Source organism: Lissotriton helveticus, chromosome 9 (assembly GCF_964261635.1).
Source record: "Lissotriton helveticus chromosome 9, aLisHel1.1, whole genome shotgun sequence".
NCBI lineage: Eukaryota > Metazoa > Chordata > Amphibia > Caudata > Salamandridae > Lissotriton > Lissotriton helveticus.
In genome coordinates, this window is record NC_136070.1 from 1229333628 (window position 1) to 1229350433 (window position 16806).

Sequence of the window (16806 nt, forward strand, 5' to 3'; positions counted from 1 at the left end):
TGCAAAAAAATAAGACAAATATCCCTGCTTCTGAATTCTTATTTTTATGCTGTCCTGCAGCAGAGGCTAGGTAGATATGGCAGACCTCCCTGCGTAGTTACATGCTACCTGTTTTTCCTAGATTTTAGAGGATGATGGGAGGCTGCTCTTGCTTGGCACAGCAGCTCTCTGCACACCTATTGTTACCAATTCTTGAGCTCCACACACATAAATATTACTTTCTCACGTCATGCATTGGGTGTTTGGTGTATCAGTCCACCCATAAGTACTTCCATTGGAATGCATGAGGGACTACTATACATCTGAAAAGTACCCTCAATCCTTACTTTATTTGTCAAATTTAGTTAACTTCTTTATCTCCTGCATGCATTCCACACTGAAGCCAGGGCTTGTTTACTACGTGCCAAGGTTAGTTCCCTTTTAGAGAGTTACTGCTTCCTGATTCTAGCAACAAGGGGTTGTTTTGTCTGATGTTAGAGGATTTTGATTACTTTAGTTCCTCAATGACTGAAACTGCTGCTACATTGTGATAAGAAAATTATGTTTCAGTTCTGAGCTTGGGAGAGTTTAAATATATCTTTTAGAAAACACTTTAGTTCTACTGAACATGTTTTTCAGTGACGAAATAAGGGCAGTGGTGTGCACTTGGCATTTTTTAACAATTGTTATGGGGTGAGAGAATTGTCCTGGTATTTGTGGTTAAAATGTCTCTGGAAAACAGGGGGTTATGAAAAAACAAAAAAAATAACAAAAAACATCTTCTCACCGCTCTCCCGCACGTAGTCTCTCCTCACCGTGGCCAGATCAGGGAGCAGCCAGGCTCCCTCTCCTAAGCCAATCTCAACTCTGCAATGCAGCGTTGTGATTGGTCTGAGCGGGGTGGCACAGCGCTCAGCTAGGGAATGGGGGCCTGGGCATGTTCTCCACGCAGGCTGTAATGCAGCCTGCATGGAGAACAGGGGAAGTGCGCATGACCCGTTTGGACAGCCCCAGAGGGCCGGCTAAACAGTCATTGTGCACTTGGAGTATGCAAACCACTCCTCCCCTGCTCTGAAAGCAGAGCAGCCCCGCCCGCCGCAGCAGGAACTAATACAATGATAATAAAGTCGAGTTATTATCATTGGGCCTGATTAACAGAACTAACTTAAGACAAAATACTAAACTTACTACTTTTGGTATTCACAGAAGTTAGGATTTTGTCTTAAGTTTGTCTTAAGACAGACTTAAGTTAGGATTTTGGCTTAAGTCTGTCTTAAGTCTGTCTTAAGTTTGTCTTAAAACAAACTTAAGACAAAATCCTAACTTCTGCGAATACCAAAAGTAGTAAGTTTAGGATTTTGTCTTAAGTTAGTTCTGTGAATCGTCCCCTTTGTATTTGGTCTTTATTTCACTGCTTTGCAGCAGTGGGGTGATGCTCTTCCGCCTTCGCAGAGGAGCCGCCACTGCCCAATAGAAATATTAAGGGGAAAAACCTGATTCTTCTAGTAAATATTGAGAAGTTGTCTTCACTATTGTGGTGCATTAGCGAGGAAGACACACCTGTTGATTTGGTGACTTGTATGATACATTTTCTTTCATAATAGATTTTTACCCTGGCCTAGTCCTAATAATGGTCCCATAAAAACTCTGTAAGGGACCAAAATGTTGACCTATTAAAACATCAAAGAATTTGACTTTGGCAGGAATAATCCTCAATGGCACTTTTCTCTTTGAAGGACTATGAGAAATAACCCGTTTTAGGGCTTTTCTTGGTGTATTATCCCCTTTTTCATTTCCTTTTCCTTTCACAAGTGTCCTTGCAGTTTGATGTACATACTGTTCTTTGTATGAATAACTGTCTATTCAAGGGTTGAGGGGCGGGGTATTCCAAGAAGATTATACGCGTAATTGAATGGGTATAAAAATGATATATTTTTTAAAAACCTTTTGCAATGAACAGAATTGTTTTGGGAATATTCCCACTATATATTTAATCATTCAAACAGATTATATGTGTGGGGCAAGAATTTAATTAATTTGGTATATAATTACATACTGCCCAAAAGGCATCTATTGTATTTTTCATATGCTTTTTGCCACAGCCTCTTGTGCTTTTTAAAGGGTACACTCTATTTTTTTGTTGTAATTTCCTCCTCTAGTACCATTAAGCCCCCTCCAAACCCCAAACTCCCTCTTTTTTCCTTTGTATTACTTATTTTTTTGGAGGACCCAGCAGCTGTACATGGCTAATGGGCTGCTCACCTGTCCCTCTATATTTGACATCCTACACGTACTCTGATTTTTACTTGACCACGTCATAAAAAATTATTTGAAGGTAGTTGTCATGTATGCATGTTATTGCATTGCGGCCATCTTGGAATAATTTTGTATGCATGGTGGCCATTTTGGATTTTTGGGGGTTTAGGAGAAATCATTTAAAGATGATGACTGCACATGTATTTCACACTTTCTTTAAAGTTATTTGTTTCACTAGTTCTGATGAGTTGGGAAGAATCTAAACTGGAATTTGTTTTAGTTAGTTAACTTAACACCTCCTCCCAGGTTGCTTCCCTGCCTTACTATGCCCCTCACAATTCCCCTACACCTTTCTTACAATTCAACATCTATAAAGGGGACATTGAAACAATTTTGCCCCAATAAAAGGCCACAGAAATTGCCAAAAACCCTTATCTGCAAACAGCAAGCACTGTTATAATTAGTGATTTGTGTAAGGCTGTTAGCAAGTCTTGACATATGATTCTAACACAGGCGGTAACTTACCCATCACCAGGTTTCACCTCTACCTGTGTTGTCTCTCATTGATGACTGTACACGATTGCGCCTTAGCCAGGGAAGTGACAGTGTTTCCTTCACCTCTTAACATCATTCCATTCACCACAAACTATAGCTTTTACTAACAGGAGAGAGGTGGGTTTGAAGGTTAGGTGTTTCATCCCCCAATGGTTGCTGCCCCTGAGATATCTGATAAAGAGCATTTTCTGATGTGTGAAAGCTGATGTTCATTGGAAAAAAGGGACCAGCCGCGTAATTGTCATGAAGGCAGTTCTACACATTGTCATAACTTTATTTTCAAGACATACATTATATGGTCGAGAAATAGGACAATTTATGGTATTCCCACTGAGCGATATTCACAGGTCTTATGAGTAGATGAAAACATGAGCCAACAGGAGCTCTAAGGCAGTCACTACATGCCCAAGCACAAACCCTACTGACACTACTACCAATGAAAGGGAAAAGATGTTTTCAATTCTTGCTTTGACTCCATTCTGATACATCTTTGGGGATGCTGTCGCGTGGAATTTTTGAGTTTGTTGTGATATTTAATGAAGAATCCTTTTGATACCCCCAGGCATTCCGTCTTGGGAAGCGCGCTTGAAGTAGCCTCTGCTCCAGTGGGGTGGGTTTAGGGTTTGCCGGCCTTGAATATTCAGTTTTCACTAAAATATGCCTCCTAGGAAAGACAGCAGCAATGAGTGCAGGAGATTACAACTGTTTACACATTTTTCTTAATATAGAACTAAAACAACTTGCAAAATTGATCTTCTTAATTCAGGGTTTCTAATTTTTGATGTTGGTTTGTACGGTTTACAGGATCCAAGAAAGCTATATTAAATTAGAATTACTTGTAAAAAAACACAAGGACAAGACAGTATCGCAATGCAGAAAAACAGATTGTATTTACATTTATTGAACAAATATTAAATGCTATTTACCTTAACTTGCTTCAGCAACAGTAATGTCTTTGTGAACTTACTGATACAGGGGGAGGGCGAGAAAGGGAGCCATGCTACTGCAAGGTTTTGGTGCTAAGTGGTTTTTACCCTTGCCACCGAGAGAGGGGGGAGTTTTGGGATGAAGACTTTGCAATACACCCACTGCACACAGACTGGGCAATTATACTTTTGACAGTTTCCCCAGCCAAGCAGTGAGAGGATGTGGTGCAGCAGCCAGAGCTGCTGACTTGGAGCTGGGGATCTGGGTTCGAGTCTCAGCGTTGGCGCAACATCCTGTGATTCTGGGCAAATCACTTAATCCCCCCGTGCCCATGGACAACGGCTGGATACCCTCACTAGTTATCAGTTGCCCTATATAGATCTACAACAAGTTGCACCGACAAGGATAATCAAAGAGAATTTGTAATGGACATTTATCCATCCTTCTTCCGGGCCTCAAACAACATGTAAGTCAAGGTTACAGAGGGTGCGTGATCATCTACAGGCACCATTGATGATTGGAGACCGCACAAGAACTAGCCACATAAATAGGGCAGCCTAAGCCATCCTGATATTTGTTAAGTATGGGCGAAATTTGCGAATTTGCTGTCCGCAAAATCCGCGAATTTGCGATTTTTTTTGCGTGTTTGCGGGGCTTTTTGCTTGTTCGTGGGATTTTTTCAGCGCGGCTACCGCGAGGTTACCCTTGCGGTCGTACATGGGCTTGTTGCATGCTCGCGTTGTGCAATTGTGTGTTTGCGTCAGTTTTTGCGTGCTCGCGGACAAAAAGTCTCGCGACCAAGCAAAAAAATACGCAAGCCTGCGATTTGCGGAACGCGAATCTGTGAAAAAATCGCAAATTCCGCGAGTGGAACGGATTTTACGCCCATGCTTAATATTTGTTAAAGAACTCCATGCACATGTGACAACCCTAAACACACTATATGGTCTGCTCTGAATTGATGTCAAGGCCAGCGTTTCGGAAATATTTCCTCCTCTCTGTTGATTGGTTATTGTTATGCATGATCATTGATTGATAACAGGCCAGACAATGTAGAGATATAGAGGACACGGCATTTGAAAAGGCAGACTAATATGTGAGAGGACTTACAAATTTAGGGCCTAGTTTAGAGTTTGGCAGACAGGATACCATATCACAAAAGTGATGGATATCCCATCCACTGTATAACAAGTGTCATAAGTTATTATACATTGATGATACTGCATACAGGATAGTGAGACACATATTGTTTGTATCCCGTCAGCTAAACATAAACTTAGGTCTGTAATCTCTTAGTGAGATCTGCTCTCGGAAACCAGCAAAAAGCACATCCTCCTAGCTAAATCGAATTCTTGTCAAGAACAGTTCCCGGCATCCAGCAATCCCACATGCACCCTTATCAATTTCAAAGGGACCAACTTTGTACTATTTACTATGCCACTACCAAATCCATCTGCAGACAAATGCAATACATTCCTATTGTTATTTACTTACAAAATCATCTCTTTCAGGAACTCATTTTCATCTACTGCATGTTATGTCTCCACTGCCACAAACTTTGAACAACTTATCCACTTTTAAACCTTTTCTGCGGATAACCTTCGAGAAATGATCGAACAACTGAAAGCACGCAACTTTTTTTCAGACGTCATAAAGGACAATTGCCAGCTTTTCAAACAAATGTGGTGCTCATTAATTAAATCAACTCATATTCAAGATATGCTCTTTGACATCCTGAAAGTTGGACAGATCATCGCCATACAACAAAAAAGCTGAAGATAGTCCCTAACACCCTGAATGACTTTAGGTCATTATCCAACCTACCTTGGCTTTGACTATTGAGAAAACTGTCTCCACCGAAATGACTACTAGTATCCGTGACAGTGACTTTCGTGCCAACTACCAATTTAAATTTCACACTAGATTGATGATTGAGACAGCCACCATGGCAATTGTTGATGACAAAGATAGCATATTGGATGATGGAGACTCCATCCTATGCTTGATACTTAACCTTTCAGCTGCTTTTACATGTTTGAACATGGCGGGCTGCTGAGATCTATGGAACACTGTATGGACTTTCAAGGCCTGTCCTTGGCTGGTTTTCTTCCACTTATGCTCCTGGCCAAATATAGGAGACAGCAGCTCGAGGGGTAAGATGAGGACCCATCCATTACCCCGCAGTCTTTACAACAACACATGTGACGTTACCATGCGTTATTTTAGCACGCAAGCCATTACAATGACTTGCTGTAGGGTACACGGTGTTGGACTTTTTAGTCCAACACCTTCCCTACTGTTGGGTAGACTGGAGTTGAAACAGTAATTTATACTATTCCAAAGTCCAGCTTCCCCTGAAGCAAGTTGGTGTAACAACTTGCGTGCTAAAGTAACGTGTGGTACGTCGCACGCGGGGTACTGACTGTTTGGTAAAGGAGTGTGGGGTCAAGGCCTGCGGACTTCGATTATACAACCCTAAGATGCCATGTGGAATTCCTCAGGGGTCTACATTAGCAGCAACCTTGTTCAACTGATATCTTCAGTACCAGAACTTGATTTTTGAGGGGTCATGAGTTGCTATGCATCAGTATGCTGATGACACTCAATTTCACTTGAAGACTTCCTAAGGGATGAACTGTTATGTCGCAGCTGTCTTGTGACCCTCCAGGAAAGGATGCAGTGTAATTTTCTAATATTGAAGCAACAAACATGAATATCTATTAATAATGACCATGCATCAAAATAGTTTGACTCTACACTCTTAAATATACTCAAGGTTGACAATTTTTCACTTTCAATTATCTAGTTGAGCAATTGTGTTCACCCTTGATTCTATCCTATGCGTAAGTCCCCAGATCAATAGGATTACATAATAAGGTCTTTACTTACATCTTTACTCGTTAAGAAAATAAAGCACCTGCTAATCCTCGCAAAGTTCAATTCTGCAGCCGTGATCATCGCATGTATGGACTTTGGCAATGCCATTCTAAGTGGGGGACCACAGACATAAATAACCCACAATGAAAGCTGTCCTACATTCTATGGCACGACTAATCATCTTCATTGACAACTTGTACTTATATAACCTCAATTCTTCAGCAACTGCAGCATTCTGGCATTGAGTTGAGAATAAAATGTAAAATCAGCTGTATCACCTTATATGTCCACACTTTACCAACCTTCTAGATGTCTTTTAAGAATAATGTGACCTTCAAGGTAAGATCTTTATACTATTGGAAAATGCCAGATGAAAAACTGCTCAAGCAAAGAATAAATCCTATTCCATCAACTAACATCTGGCACTCACTGCCTATTCACTGGTCACTGCTGAGCATGTGTACTTCAAGAAAGACTTGACATTAATTTTTCCTGCCACCACTTGGACTCCACCTTTTAACTCAAAGTTCAAAAAGTACTTTATTCGGTTAAAAGACAATAACCATAAAAGCAGCAACATGAAATTTACAGTTTTACACAGGGAAATTTAAAAAGTGACAAGTCTATTACATTTCATTTCATTTAAACATCACCAATTGCTTTCCGTAATTTAAAAACAAGTTTAAAAAATCTTAAAACTACAGCAACAGTTAAAACCATGTCCATTCTCTGAAATTCTAAAAAGGCTGGACGGCATCTATTTAAATTCATTTCTTTAAGGAATGGGATTATGAGTTTCCTACGTGCCATAATATAAAATTTACAGAAAAATAAAATATGGATGTCAGATGGGGCGAGGAATCGTCACACGGGCAAGTGGGTAAATTTCGCAACCATGAATTCATTTCTGGGAAGGACAAGAGTCTAAAAAGTATGTTTAATCTAAAACGGGTCAAGAGAAATCGGTCATAATTAGACATCGGGAGGGTTAAATATGGCTGAACTTTGTTGCCAGTTAATAACAAGATGTGCGAGATAACTGTCTTTTTACTCATTTCCTCTCGCCTTCTCTTGTCTTCGAGGTGTTCCAAACATATTTTTTTCAGCAGTTTCCTGGGTATGTTCCCCATGGTAAGTGGGTCCTCATAGTATTGACGGCAACCAATTTGAGTCAAAAAACGTTTGACGTAAACTAGCCAATCAAGTCTACCCACATTTTCCATTTTTAATACGTCCTGCAACATAGCCCGATTCATGACACATTCGTTAGTTGTCCATACCCTGTGCCAGAAGAGGATGGGTTGTGTTCTAATTATATCCGAAATATGGGGTTGTCCCAGTTCAATATGACAAATGTAAGTCGAAACACTTTGTGGTACCACTAGGACATCCCTCAAAAATTTGTTTTCGGCTATTTGAATTGGTTCTACGTTAGAATACCCCCAGAGACCGGCGCCATACAATGCTACCGATGTACATGTGACATTATATATAGTCATGATTTCTCTTATTGTTTTTTTGCCCAGCTTTTTTATAAAAGTCTTTAAGGCCATTATGGTTTTTTGGAACAAAAGAGTTCTGGCCTTTACAGCGCTTGTCCAAACCCCGGATTCATGAAACAAAATACCCAGATAAGGGAAGGTAGTAGTATTTTCCAAAGGTACGTTATTTATAAACATAGTTTTCATCTGCTTTCCAGATCTTGTGCCACAGTTCATGGAGAAAGTTTTGCTACAGTTGATTTTTAGATCCAGACTCAACATGAACTTCTCACATGATGATATCAATTTTTGTAGGGCCACGGGAGTGCGTGCCATTAAAACTGCATCGTCCGCATACAAGAGTGCAGGGATAGGTCTCTTACCAACCCTGGGCATATCCCTACACTCCTGCAGTAGACGATGCTCAAGTCCGTTTTTTATAAAGCAGGAATAGGAAGGGGGCCAGACACACCCCTGGCGTACTCCACGTCCCACCTCAAATTGTCTAGTGCATTCACCCCCCCTACCATATCGGACTGAAGCTGTAGCTCCTGAGTATAATTCTCTCAGGAAGCGAATGATAGGATCTTCCACGCCCAACCCTTTCAGGATTGCCCACAATTTAGTATGTGACACACAATCGAACGCCGACGAAAGGTCGACAAACGTAAAGTACAGATGTTCACCTTTTACCCTAGTGTACTTTTGCTGAACAATCATTACGTTTAAGCATTGTTCAACAGTTCCAATGCCCTTCTAAAAACCATACTGTAGGTCGCTCATTATATCATTTTCCTCCGCCCAGCTCTGGAGTCTTGCCAGGATGATTCTTCCGAGGATTTTTACGGATGAGTCAAGGAGGGAGATTGGCCTATAACAGGCACAATTTTGTCTATCTCCCTTCTTATGTATTGGTACAATCACCGATGTGAACCATGACGGATTAAGGTCCCCTGCAAGTGCTGCATTGAAAAGCTGCACCAGCATGGGGCCCCAGATCTCAATATTTGCTTTATATAGATCTGCAGGGATCCCATCAGGCCCTGCTGCCTTGCCTCCCTTCGTTGTTTTCACACCCATCATGACTTCATCCAAAGTTATTACCAATTTTTCTACCCCTACTCCCTTAATGCCCATAGACAGAGAGAGAGAATCTAAAGTGTGGGAATCATCTTGGGACCTATAGAGGTTTGAGAAATGGTCCACCCAGTCCTCCTCAACAATTGCTACCTCCATGCGGGCCTTAGAAGTGTCAAAGAGTAAAGGGGTGTTAACGGCCCTCCAGAATGCTGATGCATTCTTGGACAGTGAAGCCTCGCAGAGGGCTGCTAGGGCCTCATTTTTATGACATTTTTTCTATTATTTAGAGCCTCGTTATATATTTTCCTCAAGCCTCTAATTTCTAACGGGTCTCGGGGTGACCTGTGAATAGCATGTTTCAAGTTAGTCAGTGACCTTGTACATGCATTCTCGAACCAACTTTTATTGCCCTTTATTCTATTCTTTGCCTCTACGCGCACACTGTTTTTAATTTCAGAAGCTATTATATTAAAATGCTCTATTATCTGCTCGCTGTGAGACTTCTCCCCTAGGCAAATTGCGAAACTTTCTGGACAGGCGTTCAGCAGTTTCGCGAGGAACATTTCTGGCACAACCTTACCCCATTTTAGAGTATACCCATTCTGCCTCCCCAGAACCACGTCAGAGACTATCCCTCTGAAGAGCTCATCTTCATGATGTTCTTAGAAGGGGTTTTCAACCTCAATTATTTGGGGCAGATGGTCACTTAAAGGTAACTCTATAGTCTTTATCCTGTCAATCTTGTGACTAAAACTATTTGAGGCAATGATAAAGTCAATAGTCGTTGACCCCCCATAAAATTATCAATTCCCTATTGTTTTTGTCGATTTCATGTTGTAAATCGTCCCTAAGCATTTTGAGAGTGTTAGGAATTTCATTTTTCAGAATGTTGTTGTAAAAGTTTATAACAACAACATTAATTCCGTTCTTAGTAGTTAGGGTTATTACTTGGTAGAAACTAGATTTAGGGATAAAATGAACTTTCTTGTACGTAAGCTGGTTTGAAAGAAACGTAATTAGGCCTCCCTTTGCTCTTCCATATTGACCCCCCACGGCCGGAGTGAAGAAGGTTCTATAACCATTTATAAACACTGGATCAGTAGACCAGGTTTCTTGAAGGGCCAGGATGTCCCGATCATTTATAACAGTTTCCCAGGATGGATTATTAATTTTATTCCTTAGTCCTGCCACATTCCAAAATAGGAGTGTACAGGATTTCCTAGACTCATTTGCTACAAAATCACCCAAGGACGTATTGCCCAAAGCCTTTTCAGAGGGGGAACTTACTCTGCTCTTGTCCCCCTCTTTTAACATTGTGGTGCTTAAGGTCTTACAGCAATCCTCTTCAGTGTCATCATAAATCATTTTTGGAACCAAATCTGCTTGCCTAGTAACCTCATTACCGTCCCCTGGCATATGTTCTTTTGGATTCCCCTTGAAATCACCTATAGTGACCCCTGAGCCTAATATAGTGGTCTGACAAGTATCCTTCTTGTGTCAATCCACATATTCAAGGCCTGATAAGGCGTCAAATCGATTAGGGGTTGGTACATTGTAAACAGGTGTAGCCGGACCTCTATTGTCCCAGAAATAATTATTTCCATGATTAGGTCCTGGAGTTGATGGATAAAAATGCAATCGATGGAAATTAAGTGGTCTGTGTATCTGGGGAAAAGAAGTCTGGCTAAATCCATATTGGTTGAAGCCAGGCCTGTTTATAGGCTGCCTTACTGGCTCCCTGTTTTTAGACTGTTGTACTGGGAAATATGGATAGAAGTAGCTAAGATAATGAGTAGAGATGGAATCGCTACTTCTTGAATCGTACCTATCCCCAATATGCCTAACAGCTCTGTGGTCTTTAAAGTTTACAATAATTACGTCCCCTTTCTTATCTTTGGGACGTGAGCCCACCCAGATTGCGCGCCTAACGTTTAGAATTTCCCCATTAATATGGGCATGCAAGGGTCTGTTATTTCCTAACCAATGGGTCACTTCATTTCTTAGAGCTCGATGATCTTCCCTGGAGCCCATAGGGAGCTCGGGAACCCCCGCCATGACTATTGCATAGGGCGCAGCTTCTGGCGGTAAGTCGACTATTCTGTGTGAATGCCAGTTTGTATTGTGAGAATTCCCTGTCCCGTTCTCCTTAATAGCCTTATTTTGCAGAGGCTCTACTCTATCTTCCACGATCAGATTTCCCACGATCAAATTTTTCCCCCCTTGGTTGTCTGCTTTACTTAAAGTTTGAATATCAAGCGCAGGCTTTTTATTCAACAGAGGGGATGTGTGTACTTTTTTCGGGGGAGGGCCGGTTGGTTTTTTCACAGCTTGGTTTGTTTTTCTAGAGGGTGTGGAGCATAATGGGACTTGTTTGGGTGCTGATATCGTGATGGCAGGTGTTCCTCTAGATTTTATGATATTTACACCCTTTTCCAGATCTGCTAATAAGAGTGTGTTTTTTTTTTACCTTTTTCACGATCAGATCTAGGTGCGTGTTGCACAAAGTAATCTTCTCTAGCAGGGGTTGTATTAGTTTTTTAACCAAACTTTCAATTTTTCCCAAGAAGCCACCTTCACTAAGGGAGCAATGAGTTGTCGTTAGAGAAACCATAGGAGGAGTTGTGATTCAGCCACGTCCACCTGTGTTGAAATGGAACTCCTCTTCTGTATCTTAGCTTGCCGGGACATTAATGGACCACCCACTCTTTTTTTGATTTTAACATTTGTGGGAGATATATAGTTTGTATTAGGAGAGATGCAGGAGAGAATCTAGGGGAGTTTGATAACCCTTCATCATCATAACTATTATACAGACTCGGCAAGGACACACGGGTACTAATAGGGGTACTCAACAGGGAAACCTCAGTACTAGAGTATTCTGACGCTTCACCTTTGTCCTCCCTGCCTCCAGTATTTAGTAACCCAGTGTGTGCTGCGATAGTATATATTTGGGTAGGCGATGGTATTGTCCATATGGGCCCCAAAGAGGATCGTTTATCTGTCATTGAGTCAGGAGGGGGACCCCTTTTAGAATTAGCTATATCAGTTTTATTCTGATTGTGCTTCCCCCTTCGTCTTGGTATTGCTTTTTTAAATGTTCTAGCCGAACGTGGGGGAAGCGGTGCACGCTCTATTCCCATGGTGGTAGGGATATCTGGCCGATCATCCAGCCTTTCAGCATGCACCTGGGCTATAGCCGTCACTACTTTCCGAAGAACAATGGGGGGATTGTGGATCGTAGGTGTGTCAGCAACTAATAGTGACGCATCATCCTGTATCATTCTAGGACTCCCCTGGCTAAGGGAAGCCCTTCTATCGATATTAATCTGGTTGATCTTCTTGATCAGATAATTGTCCATAGGACCTAGCCCAGAAGCGATTTTATCAGTGTTAACATTTTTACTGTTTTTATCTTTAGACATCGTAACAACTTGGTTCCACTGACAATCAGAAAGGTTATTGTAACAGGACAGGCCTAAAGCGACCAGCGCTTTTTCCAGCAGACAGTAGTTTAAATATGAACTTCACGGGCAATACATACATACGGGTCTTCCCTTCAGGATCAAGGTCTATGGCCCAGTCAAGTCTCCTCAGGCCTCTGAGGGTCACAGAGGGCCCGCCCTTTGCCCGGGCTTAGCCTGGCGATCACCCGCGCGCGTCCCGCGACGCGGAGGGAGCGTCCTCGTTAAGTAGCACCTCCGGGCGCGCGGTGTGCAGGAAGCAGGAAGTGGCCGCAAGGCTCCCTGGGAGCTGTAGTCTCCAGCCGCGAGGTGTTGCGATGCAGCGCGGCGTTACCACAGCGTTTGGGGTCCAGGAGTGAGTGTCAGGCCTGCAGGTAGGTTCTCCGTTCGCTAATGCCACCAATTACCCCCGCTCCACCGAGGGAGCGTCCTCGTTAAGTAACGCCTCCGGGCGCGCTGTGTGCAGGAAGCAGGAAGTGGCCGCAAGGCTCCCTGGGAGCTGTAGTCTCCAGCCGTGAGGTGTTGCGATGCAGCGCGGCGAGACCACAGCGTTTGGGGCCCAGGAGTGAGTGTCAGGCCTGCAGGTAGGTTCTCCGTTCGCTAATTCCCCCAATTAGCCCACCTTTTAACTCAACTTTGTGCTTCTATATAACACCTCTCTCATTCTTAACCCCGTTCTATCTTTATTTACACTGCAGCTCTGTTATTCTCGTTCTGTATAGCACAACAGTGCCTCTTAGTGCAGTAGGGCTACACAAACCTTTAAAATACACATATAAATAAAGAAATTATGCATTAATTGAAATGTTTTAGCATACCCTTTGGAAGGAATTGATCTTGTAGGCGTTCTAGCTTTGGGTGATAGATGTTCACCTTCTGGCATGCCTTCATCGTACTCAGCTTCAGACTCTACCAGATATAAGTTGGGGCATGTAGGTATCCTAACCAAATTCACAAAGATCATCCCATGTTAGATTAATATGACATAAGTTATTAAACTCAATCTTGATGACAGTGGACATGCGTCAATAGCTTAAGCATGCTTAGTCTACAACAGATAAACTGGGATTAAAAACAGATATAATCTCTGTAACAATATTGACATTTATGGATAGGATATTCAACAGGTATCGTATTACAGATACAATTATGATGGCAAACATAATATCAGTTGTGGTTGTTTTGTTATGTCCAAGATTGTCCACAGATGTCAATAGGTTCTAGTGATAAACTTGATAATTTGGTAGGCACCACAGATAACATGACCTGAAACTCAATAATGTGACAGGTGAGGATTGAAGAGGCTTTGAAACTGGCTAAACAGAGATAATGAGGAGAGATTCAAAGAATGCTCTATAAGAATAACTCACCTTGTTGGTGAGTTACCCTAAGGTGGATGAACTGGAGAAGCACACACTCCAAAAAATTGTGAGCTTTGGTAGACTTCTGGAGAAGCCAATGAATGTTGAAATGGAGGACTTCATGCAGCTATCGGTGTAAGGTGACTATTTAGAGATCTTTTCTCGACTAAGCATTTGTGAACATTGCTCCCTAGAAGACAGGCTTTCTTTGAGAGTTAGGTTGCACAAATATTTTTTCTTCCTTTTCAATACTATAAAAAAGGTGGTCCATGTATAATGACAAGATGGATACTAGCCTTAACACATATGTCATGATTAGATCATGATCTTAAAAGGGTATACCTCTGATGGAGTGAAAAAGAAACAGCGCTCTTACTGTGTGAAGAAATAACAAGAAGAGCATGATACTAAGTACGCATTCAAGAAAATAATATATGTTCCAAAAAGATACAAACAATTATGATTATGATTTTTAAAAAATGACGCCCGAAAAGTTTCTATACAAGAGGATTTGCTCTAATCATAGCACTAGGGAGAGGGTGTGGCCTAATGGCTAGAGTGGTCAACCTTAAAGATGGGGAACCGGGTACAAGTCACAGCAGGGACGCTCAACAAACTGTGATTCTGGGAAAATCACTTAATCTCCCTTTTCCTACCAAAAATTAATGTGTCCATCTGTAACGCAACTGGTACTCATGTAAAGTGCTCTGATACCTTCGGGTTGAGTTTGCACTTTATAAAACTCTAAAAAAAGACAAATAGACTCAAAATCCTGGTGAAATACAGTCTTTCAATAATCTCCTGTTTATGGTCTGGCTTAACAGCGCAGCTGTTGCCAGACATTTATATGAAAATTACAGAGAGGGGATTTGGCTTTGCCAACATGTTGGGAGATAGGAGAGCATGTTTTAATTGGGCCGTAGTTGTGTGCTTCCACAAACAATGGGCCCAATTTACAGAACTAACTTAAGACAAAATCCTAAACTTACTACTTTTGGTATTCACAGAAGTTAGGATTTTGTCTTAAGTTTGTATTAAGACAGACTTAAGACAGATTTAAGACTTAAGTTAGGATTTTGTCTTAAGTCTGTCTTAAGACAAACTTAAGACAAAATCCTAACTTCTGTGAATACCAAAAGTAGTAAGTTTACGATTTTGTCTTAAGTTAGTTCTGTGAATCGGGCCCACTGTGCTTGCCTTCCACATAGCTGTGATCACTTTGCTATTTGTCCAGTTGACTGAGCTCGAACTTTCAAGGGTACAGGCAACATTGAAAGGCATTAAAGGGTCTTAGGTACCTAGGTAATTTGTGGTGTTTTTCTTTGGCAGCAGCACAGATAGGTGGAGGGCATAGATCAACCTACACTGATTTTAGATCAGCACATCTGTCACCTGGCCTTTTAACCTACACCAATATTATTCTACAGTTCTTTATTTCAACACATATACAGATCCATTCCCATGCTACCTATTTGCAATGCTTCCCATTACCATATAACATTCCTTTAAAGCCAGACCTACTGGGATTGCCAATACTTGTTGATACTAGATCCACCGTTTCTCAGAGATCTAATGTTCGAAATAACAGTAATTCTGAAACTTGATCTAATAATTCACCAATGAAAGTTAATGGGTAATGATTTTGATACCAATTTAATTATTTACCGATAAACTACATAAGGGATAGTAAGGCATAGATTTTTGCAGCACAAAAATAGAAACTTAGCAGTCCAAAAATTTAAGGGGCATATTATCAACGGCCAGCGATAATTATCGCTGACCGTGCTTAGCGATAATTTTATTATCGCAGGCTATCTCTTGAATTTATCGTCCTGTTAGCGCATTATTAACAACGTGTTACTCCAGGGCGATAAATATTCCAGATATAGCGATATTATCACCGTTTTTGCAGGGGACATCGCTGGTTTTCCCACGATGTTCTCTGCAAAAAGGGTCATATCAGCATAATCCACCCCAATGTTAGGGATAGGTAAGTCTGCATTTTAGCAGACGTTGGGTTTTGAAGAAAATGGCTGTTTTCTCCAAAAACTAACGTGTGCTAAAATGCTGGGGCAGCCTTGTAAATATCGCGATGCAAAGGGAGGCGGTGGGAAAAAGGGTGATAGTTTTATCTCTGCTTTTTTGGCTTTTTAAGCCTAAAAAGCGGAGATACAGCCCTTGTAAATATGCCCCTCAATTATTTTGCAGAATTTTCGCTGAAGTTTATTTTACTACTATTCTTTAATTTATCATACTTTTAGCACCAAACACAGGGAACATATTTTTGTGAGGTTGAGCAAAGCATGAAAGTCTAAGACAAGACATTTTTTAAGGCATCAAAAACAAAGTGACTGGGCTGCTTCCCAATCCACTGTTTTTCACCCACCATGCCACCTCAGTTTGGACCAGGCCATATGCAAAACAGCCTAGATCCTGCTCCAATGAGCCAGAGCTGCCAGGCCAGATACTCCCTAAACTGGAGCGTAAGCAGCCCAGGATCGGTGTCACCTTTATTAGTGCCCATCAGCCAGGTATGGATGTACGTTGTTACAACGCAGGTTGTAACAACGCATACCTTTACCACGCGGCCGCTACAACGCAAGTCGTTACCACGACTTGCGTTGGAGGGCGCGGATTTAGGATTTTTATAATTTTATATTCCAACACCAGTCCCCGTAACAGTAGGGAAGGTGTTGGAATATAAATTTATAAAAATCCTTATCCCACAGCGCCCTCCAGCGCAAGTCGTGGTAACGACTTGCGTTGTAACGGCCGTGTGGTAAAGGTACCGCGTGGTAAAAACTTCGTGGTAAAGGTTGTTTACCGCCA

At 41.6% G+C, this 16806-nt stretch overlaps 1 protein-coding gene across 1 annotated transcript in view; it reads right to left on the bottom strand.

Moving 5' to 3' along the window:
- Window positions 1-3044: 3044 nt before the first annotated feature.
- Window positions 3045-16806, bottom strand: part of LOC144783454 (uncharacterized) — a 28914-nt gene continuing 15152 nt past the window's right edge. Inside the window, exons 2-3 of the mRNA XM_078662427.1 lie at window positions 13435-13557; window positions 3045-3454 (exon numbers count right to left, since the gene is read on the bottom strand). Coding sequence (XP_078518553.1) covers window positions 3247-3454; window positions 13435-13557 — 331 coding nt within the window. The 3' untranslated portion in view covers window positions 3045-3246. The remainder of the gene's footprint in view (window positions 3455-13434; window positions 13558-16806) is intronic.